This window comes from Alosa sapidissima, chromosome 8 (assembly GCF_018492685.1).
Source record: "Alosa sapidissima isolate fAloSap1 chromosome 8, fAloSap1.pri, whole genome shotgun sequence".
NCBI lineage: Eukaryota > Metazoa > Chordata > Actinopteri > Clupeiformes > Clupeidae > Alosa > Alosa sapidissima.
In genome coordinates, this window is record NC_055964.1 from 13797324 (window position 1) to 13806377 (window position 9054).

Below are 9054 nucleotides of genomic sequence, written 5' to 3' on the forward strand. Positions count from 1 at the left end.
CATATTCACATGGTCTGTGCGTGCTGGTTTAGTTAGCCTGGTGTGTTGGCCTACTGTGAGAGTTTCATGAGATGGATCACACTCATATGAATTATGATGGTCTCACTGCAGAGCACAGAGAGTGCATGAGCAGTAAGCAGTATAAATCTATCCATCATCCAGACACATGTTTCCACCAGTGGTTCATGGAATGCTTCAGTGACACCTTACACTGCCATGGATTTGGCTAACCGTTATAGGCAAATGTGGTGTGTGTTATTGATGTTGTCCATATAGAACATTAGTTGTTGTTCCACCTAATTTCGATGGGTCATCTTAACTGTAGCTTGGTTGTTGGACTTCAGTTAACTGCTTTGGATAAAAGCATCTGTCAAATAACTGTAAATGTTAACTTAATAAATAAGACAAAGCATACTATTAGACTTTTACTTAGAAGTGTTAAATAATATTCAACAATAATTATGTTGGTAAATCTGTCTTGATTGCAGTTATTTTCCTATTTTGATTATTATTAATACAGAGAGGATGTTTGCAATAAATCAGAGGTTTGATGTGCCATGTCATGTGTAAGCTACATTCTGTTATTTCCTGCTGTATTTACCCTTGGTCATTCACCAAATCATCCAAAACAGGGTAGTTCACATAAACTTTTTAAAATAGAAATGTGATACCCCACCCACCACATGTTTATTTTGCCATGTAAAGAAAATGTAAGATGTTTGTTTTATCATTATTATTGTACAGTAACCTGTGGCAATGCCTCACACCCAGTAGGCTACAAAAATATAAGTATAATCACCCGATCCAAACGCACAATTGATAATAACACATCTAGGGGCTATTTCATTCTTTCCACTTGATTTGCATGAATATAATGAAGTTATACTAAAGCAACAATTATTCCAGAGTTAACAATTACTGTCAAATGGATGTCGAGGTCTCTCGACAGAAGCCTTTGTGTACCCGATTAAGGTTATGACAAATGAGGCCAGTTTTTTAAACGCAAGAGGGCGCGTTTGCGTGCATTATGGCAACCCATCTCCAGTCGCTTTGCATAGTCCTCTTCCATGCCGAACTCAAACCAAGCCTTGACCAAGTGCACTGGCTGTTGTTATTGTGAACATACAAAAAGTGTCGGCTTTTGGAGGGATAGACCTAATGTTGCTTACCTATATTTATAACATCAACATCAACATTGTGCTTGGTCAGCGAAACTTTAGATAATAGCCTAAATGCGTCTACTTTTGCACAATTCAAATGATATATCCTAATAACAATAAAAACAAATCAAGGTTAATTTCTGAACTAGTAGACATTCTATCTACTTCATATGATAAATAAATTGAAATATTGACACATTATATTTTATTCTGTATATTGCGAGTTAGCACAGAATGATGTTGTGTATTATTATTTTAACAGAACCACATTCACCTTACTCTGGAGATTATACCACGTGTCACACAGCGTTTAAGTCCATCATTATCTGCAATTATGTTCTGTAATTGCGTTTTGCTTTAGAAAAATCCTGTTGCACACTCTCGTGCCACCGATTGGCCTCTACGCTGCTGTCTTGCTCTAGACCTCCGCGTTTGTGTGCGTAAAAAAACCCTATAACCTACAGGAAACATGTACTCAGAGCAAAAAGGAAACAAAGTAATTTGCAGCGCCCGAAAGACAATTTGTGGTCAATTTTACATGTTATAGGCCTACATGTTTCTTTCTTGATGTATGTTATTTGACAACTACTGGCCTCTCACCTGAAATTACAAAATATTATATTTCCATTATTAATAATGATTTTTGACAGAAGTCGTGACGTAACAATTATTTTTAAGTTAACGCAATTAAACTTCACATAAAAATATTTTATAATATAGAGATAGAAATACATATTTGAAAGGAACCTATGTATAATTTCTCTCGTATAAATTCATAAAGGGCCCAAGGAATTATATTATCTCCACTGGCTAATGCTTGAGGAATGTATAACATGGCCTTGCGTTCAGATGGTTTGAGGCAAGTAAACTCTATTGTCACGTGAACATAATAAAGGCATACTGGGGCAAAAACTCAGAAATAATGCCTTGAATCCTGAGGCGCTGTTATGGCAGGGTCCTAGGGGTCTGCGCTACGATAATAGGAACAGCTGCTCGTGCCTTCAGAACCAATCAGCTTACAATGAAGGACGCTACGTCAGCCCAATGGCCAAAGAGTAAAGCTGAAGCTAAGAGAAAGAAAGAAAGGGAGAGAGAGACAGACAGAAAGATACAGAGAGAGGGAGGGAGAGAGAGAGAGAGTGGCCCATCAATGCTGTGACCAGGCATCGGAGCTCAAACACACACCCCTGTCCCAATCGAGGAGCACAGCATTCGTGGACGATCGACAGTTCACCGGACTCTCACCCACAATTCCGACAAAAACACCCGGTTACTAAGTGCTCCCACCTCGATTTGAAAGTGGACCTAACACCGCCTTACTTTCTTGACATGGGAGACATGGGGGATCCGCCGAAAAGTAAGTGCTAATTATATTAATGTTGGCAAAGAATATCAAAGGAAGTGTCCGTATTGCTTTATTCCATGGCAAACTTCCTTGATGCAATATTATTACCTAATCTGAGATCATAGGCTGATTTGCTGAAAAAAGCTGAAGCAAAAGCTGAAGCAGCTAAAGTGACACATTTTTATTTTAATAAATAAATAAATAAGTAGACCAAGTAGCCCAGGCCAAAGTTGGGTCCCAGTTTTTTAGGGTAGGTTATTTTAACAGCCGGCTATAGATTAGCAGTTGATTCATATCATTAGGCTATATTATTATTGATAGTGTAAATTTAGTTAGATTGTGATTAGTGGTGGTAAATGCCAGGTATTGCGAGAGTTTACATTAGTGTATATATTTGTATCATTAGCCTATGCATTCACTGCTTAGGCTACGTTGTGATCTTTTGAGAACACTTGCATTTTGAGAAGCACAATACCCTACATCTGAAATATCAAATAGCCTTATACTACACATTATACAAGTTAATTCACATTAGTTGTTGACAAAGGACAATTCTTTTGAAATAATACGATTTACTTGAATTATGAAAATAGTTATTTTCCCTTTCTTGTAATGCTACCTACTGCTAATTTAGCCTAACTATTTTTCCTCTTTTCGTTTCACCTACAGAAAAACGATTAATTTCATTGTGCGTTGGATGTGGGAATCAAATTCATGACCAATACATTTTGCGAGTATCCCCCGACCTGGAATGGCATGCAGCATGTTTGAAGTGCGCTGAATGCAACCAGTATTTGGATGAGTCTTGCACTTGCTTCGTCAGAGATGGGAAAACATACTGCAAAAGGGACTATATCAGGTAAAGCACATTTTGTTTGTCATTTACATGATTTATATATATAAATATATAAATATTTTACCTATATGATGTATACCTACTATTGCATGTAGATCCTACAATATATCAGAAAAGGATGTAAGAAAAACGGCAATATGCTCAAGTATTTGGATTAATCTCTGACCATTTTGTCTATTAATTGTCAGTAATTAAGTTACGTTGCAATTAAGTTGTAGCTCACCGTGGTTCTTCTCATATATGTATCGCAATCCAATACTTGGATCAAATAGCCTTTTAAAATTAAAGCTGATGTCAAAGCTACTATCAGTACAGATCTAGTGTAGTCCACTGATCACGTTATATTCGTTTATATCCTACTGAAAGCAAGACGCTCACACTGGATGACAATACAGTGTGTGCAAGTAAAGGGAAATCGATAAGTGATATATATATACTCATGATGCTAATGATGATAATAATAATGATGACAACAACAACAACAACAACAACAACAATAATAATAATAATAATAATAATAATAATAATAATAATAATACAATATAATATAATAATCGCCTACAATAAAGATTACACAGATAAAAAACTTCAGGCCTAAGTTTAGTCTACGCTAGTCCTGTATCTGTATGTTCTGGTGTGGTCTCTAGTCTACATTTACATAAGTAGACTAATAAGGTCTTTATCAGTCCTTTTGTCCTACTGATTCCCAAATTCAACAATTATGATCCACTTTATCGGTTTTACTTTCCTTTCTGTTATAAAATGAAATCAGCCAAACACATTTGAATCCCTCATTAATGTGAATTTGCAATATATTTTAAAATCTAAATATTTTCCTGTCCTTTTCTCCACAGATTATATGGAATAAAATGCGCAAAATGCAACATCGGCTTCAGCAAGAACGACTTTGTCATGAGAGCCCGCTCGAAGGTGTATCATATTGAATGTTTCCGATGTGTGGCCTGCAGCCGGCAGCTCATCCCCGGGGACGAGTTTGCTCTTAGGGAGGATGGCCTGTTTTGCCGGGCCGATCACGACGTGGTGGAACGAGCCACCCTGGGCGCTGGAGACCCCCTTAGCCCATTGCATCCGGCAAGACCCTTACAAATGGCAGGTAGGTTTGTCATTTCTAATCTTGTGAAATGTTTGCTGGCAGACTGTATTTCAACATTTTAACGATAACAAGCAAAATTATTTTTTCTAAAGTTAAATCCATCGGATGTCAAATAGGTCTGGTGGTTGATGGTACAGCCATTTGGCTCCCTTTTGGTTGTGAAACATGAGAAAATGTCTTTCCATTTTGAATTTGTTTTACGCTGATGGACATGTACATTTGTGACAGGCTTGACAATGGAACAAAGTGATGGCTTTTGCAATGAGGTTAAGTGCTTTATTACAAAGTCGCCCTTGTTTTCTGTATACTGTTCCGGCACTGACGCACAATATTAACATCAAGAGAGAGAGAGAGAGAGAAAGAAGCTTACATGTACTGTATATTGGTCACTGGCCAATGGCATCTTCACCACAGTTATAACAATATTTAGTGAATGAACATGTTAGCTTTGCGATTCGCTCGATAGTTCACTTCGATAGCATACTCATTGCTAACCAATGTGTGTGAATTTTAGAAACTGGGATTTTCGTCTCATCTCAGAGACAGAGAGAGTAAGAAAGGCTACAGTATGTGCTCCGTTATTTATTCATAACGTTTTTCGTAAAACTCACATAGAGGGCTCTTTCTTTTCTGATTAACCCACCTGCCGTGGTTTCCTTATGAAAAACGTTCTACATGTTTTACAGTACACTGAAATGCGTATCTGCTATGCGCAAGAATCGGTCCTTGCATCTAGCTTTTGTGCCACTTAACTATGTAATTATCTAAGGGCAGTGTGATAACTAGAACAGTATGGAATCAATGATATCCTACAAAATATGTGCTTCAAGAAAAAGCCCATCGCCTGCAAGTAGCCTACTCCGTCGAGGGGGATACATTATATTAGTTGTCAATTACATATTTTCAGACGGCTCTCTTTACACTAGACCTAAATTACTGCAGAATGACACATAAATTAGTAGGAGACAAAAAAATAGCAACTTCGGGTGGTCTGTTAGCCTAATTCTATTTGAATATTTTTGAATAAGTCTTTTAACGGTCTAGAGAAATCAAAGTTGTGAATTTCGTGATTTTAATTTGCATTTGGAAACAGACCACAAGCCTCCGCGCCCGTACCCTGCTCCAGATCGGTCATAAGAAGAGTGTAAATGGCTACAGTACCTGAAAGAACATAGCCTACCTACATTCACAGCATTCAGAATGATAGGCAAATGTTCCAAATGCGCACAGAGATTAATTAGACCTAAATACATTTTTACGGTGTCAATCCTATTCCTTATACACCGAATGCCCTGCTCTGGTGTCCAAAATATGATTTAAGAGGTGATAGGCTATTATGAGGAATTTGCCTGTGCCCAATCTCCAATCCTCATTTACTTTTTGCATTCGTAAGATATTGTATAGCCTATACACATTTCCCAAGGCCATAGGAGTGTGCGCTGATGTTTCATTCGGCATGTGTTAGCCACGCTTAATGTATATATAATGCCTTATAATAATAGCCCTATAATGTAAAATAGGCTGCGTCAGTTCCAGGGTTTTGGTGAAATAACGTGCAATGTGGTACAGCGTTTTGCACAAGTCTTATGTAATCATTGGGAGGTAAAGTTAACCCATAAGGTCTGCTAATTGGCCAGTTCCGGGACTGTTAGTGAGGAGGGAACAGAAATACGTCACCTTTTGAACTGCATGCCCACAGAATCCCCGACCTGTCAAACAGCACTGCATGTGGAACAGCGTCCGTGCTTTGCCTTTTTGATCGGGACAGCCAAACGCAAGACCATTAATAGGCCTACAACATATGTTTAATACAAATATCACAGTATTCGCATGCTTCACTATTCGAGTTGTATTCCGTTTGAATGAATCGTCGGGACATTTAACAAAACATATAGGCCTATTTCATAAATAACTTTCTCTCCCAACCTCTGGTTCATGCCATGATAACGCAAATGATAGGCCAACAAGAAGAAAGCCGGAGCTGGACCAGTGTGGAAGAGGCATGTTTATTTACTCCTTATGTCTTACTTACAGCAGAGCCCATTTCTGCCAGACAACCAGCGCTTCGGCCCCACGTCCACAAACAGCCGGAGAAGACAACGCGCGTCCGAACAGTGCTAAACGAGAAACAGCTTCATACGCTGCGGACCTGCTATAACGCCAACCCCAGGCCTGATGCACTAATGAAGGAACAGTTGGTGGAGATGACAGGCCTCAGCCCGCGGGTCATCCGAGTATGGTTTCAAAACAAGCGATGCAAGGACAAAAAGAGGAGCATCCTTATGAAACAGCTCCAACAGCAAGCTCCCAATGACAAAACGGTGAGTAGGCTGTAAAAGAAAATCCATGCAGCTGGTACAACGGAATAGGTTGCATGTGTGCATGAAAACATAAAATGCCATAACGACTGATAAGCCTACCATCTTGCAAGCACTGTGTTTAAGATAAATCTGCATGCGATCTATACTGCACTCTGCCGGAGTGCACTTTTTTTTTTCACTTACACGCACACGCATAGGCTACGCACGCACATAGCCACACACACACACGCACATAGCCACACACAGACACACACACACAGTTTGAAGAAAATATATTTCCAGATTGTATCACTTATTCACTCAGTAATTAATAATATCAAATAAAAAATGTGTGTCTCAGACATGTGATTTGAAATATATCCGTTAATTTCCATATCTGACAACTAGTTTATCTGGGACTATATGCAGAATATCCAGGGGATGACGGGGACTCCCATGGTGGCCACTAGTCCAGAGAGACATGATGGAGGTTTACAGGCAAACCAGGTGGAGGTGCAAAGTTACCAGGCGCCTTGGAAAGTCCTCAGTGACTTCGCGCTGCAGAGTGAAATCGACCAGCCAGCATTTCAGCAACTGGTGAGTGCCAAGAACGCTTACAAGAAGCCACATAGGCTAAACACCCTATCGTAATAATACGTGGAATAATAATAACTACAATAATACATAAATAATAATAATAATAATAATACTTGTATATTTAATCTTTTAGGTAAATTTCTCGGAAGGGGGACCAGGCTCGAACTCGACAGGGAGCGAGGTGGCCTCCATGTCCTCACAGCTGCCTGACACTCCCAACAGTATGGTGGCGAGTCCCATAGAGGCCTAGGACACATGGATGCGCTCCTCTTTCTAACACTTCGCGAAGTCGATGAGGGACTTGTCCATCTGAGGAGTGAACATCATCCGTCGCGACCATCCTCAATAACTGCAACCAGGCCGCTTTGTATGAACAACCCACCCGGTTGCATTAATACACTGTGAAGACAATCATGGGATTTAAGGCGCTCGGATCCACGAGACAAGAAAGACACGAGTGCACCTGCCGAGCGTTGCAAAAAATACTGTGTGAGATGATTTAGCGTTCAGAAGATTCACCTGGTAAACAGAATTACTGGTGTGTACCAGATGCAAGATTAAAGTCGAACCGTCCTTGCGCATCATGCAGCATGGGAAGTTCCGCTACATCACCTCCCTGGTGTGGAGTGTTGTTGATTGGAACAGAGGTTTACGACAGGTTTGCCAAAAAATACCCACACTATATCATTTTTTTACTATGGGTGGATCTCTGTGACATACTGCGAAAGACGTTTTTCACACCCATGTGTAGGCTGATGCAGTGAACGCAGCTGTTCGTGCCTACATCACCACCCAGAGACTGTTGGTTCTATTCTATTGCAGCTTGGAGCGAGACAAGGCCGCAATTAGCCTATGACATTTGGAAGGAAAGGCAGAGAGGTCTACAGCTTTCCCAGATTTGTTTTGTTTAATATTTTTGGTTACATGGTCTCATTTGAAGCCCAAGTACTAAAGCATTGCAACAAGGTATACCTCTATTTTGCCACGAGCTTGGTGGGAATTTTATGTGTTTGTGTCCGTCCAAGAACATTTTTTTCTTTCCCAAAGATGTGTATAGTCATAAGTTATAACCATTGATTAGCCCTGGAAAATGGTTACTTTTTGTTCGTTCCTGTATTACAAAATAATAATGATAATAATTTATTATTTATTGTCGGAAGACCTGCCACTTTTTGTGTACCTTTCTTTGCTGAAGTAAAAAGGAGTAAAACAGATTATGCTATTGTGGACTCTGAATTGTCAGTCAGACTTGATGTGTCCTGTCGTTTGATTACATGATGTAAAATAACGCCATATGTAGAACTATATCAGGAAAATTTCAGTAATAAAAGTTTGACGTACTGTACGCAATGCGTCCATGTATATGCGACGATCCATTTTCATTTTGAAAGTCAATGTGATAATAAGTTGGCAGTTAAAGTAAATCTTTGGCGATTTTAACATGAAAATATTTATTTTGAATATTGCATTCTGTCAATTGGTTGTAGGTGGATAGGTGTAGCCAACAGAGGATCAGCACAAAGCAAATGTAGACTAATATGAAATAACCATTTGGGTTACGGTGTTATGGCTGTATTATAATTTGAATTCATTATGTTCTAAACATCCAGTCAGTTTCGGGTTTGGTGAGGCAATTCCCCCAATGTTCACGATATGCAAAACGCAAAGAGAAACATCCATGC

At 39.3% G+C, this 9054-nt stretch overlaps 1 protein-coding gene across 4 annotated transcripts; it reads left to right on the forward strand.

The window, feature by feature from the left end:
• Positions 1–2269: 2269 nt before the first annotated feature.
• isl1a (ISL LIM homeobox 1a) lies at positions 2270–8703 on the forward strand. Of its 4 annotated transcripts, none has more exons than XM_042101009.1 (6): positions 2270–2517; positions 3175–3364; positions 4216–4475; positions 6510–6796; positions 7184–7372; positions 7506–8703. In XM_042101009.1, exons 1-6 carry the CDS (start codon positions 2490–2492, stop codon positions 7620–7622), a joined length of 1071 nt encoding a protein of 356 aa, XP_041956943.1. In that variant the 5' UTR covers positions 2270–2489; the 3' UTR covers positions 7623–8703. The 4 variants fall into 4 exon arrangements, with proteins under 4 accessions (XP_041956943.1, XP_041956945.1, XP_041956944.1 ...); XM_042101011.1 differs by having other exon boundaries at positions 7205–7372; XM_042101010.1 differs by having other exon boundaries at positions 6513–6796.
• Positions 8704–9054: the final 351 nt, after the last annotated feature.

What these genes read in the sequence shown, in the direction of transcription:
- isl1a (XM_042101009.1), top strand. Translation starts at nt 2,490, where the DNA reads ATGGGAGACATGGGGGATCCGCCGAAAA. An exon ending in AAGACCCTTACAAATGGCAG is followed by an intron (nt 4,476 to 6,509) that starts GTAGGTTTGTCA and finishes TCTTACTTACAG; the next exon opens with CAGAGCCCATTTCTGCCAGA. An exon ending in AAGCTCCCAATGACAAAACG is followed by an intron (nt 6,797 to 7,183) that starts GTGAGTAGGCTG and finishes TCTGACAACTAG; the next exon opens with TTTATCTGGGACTATATGCA.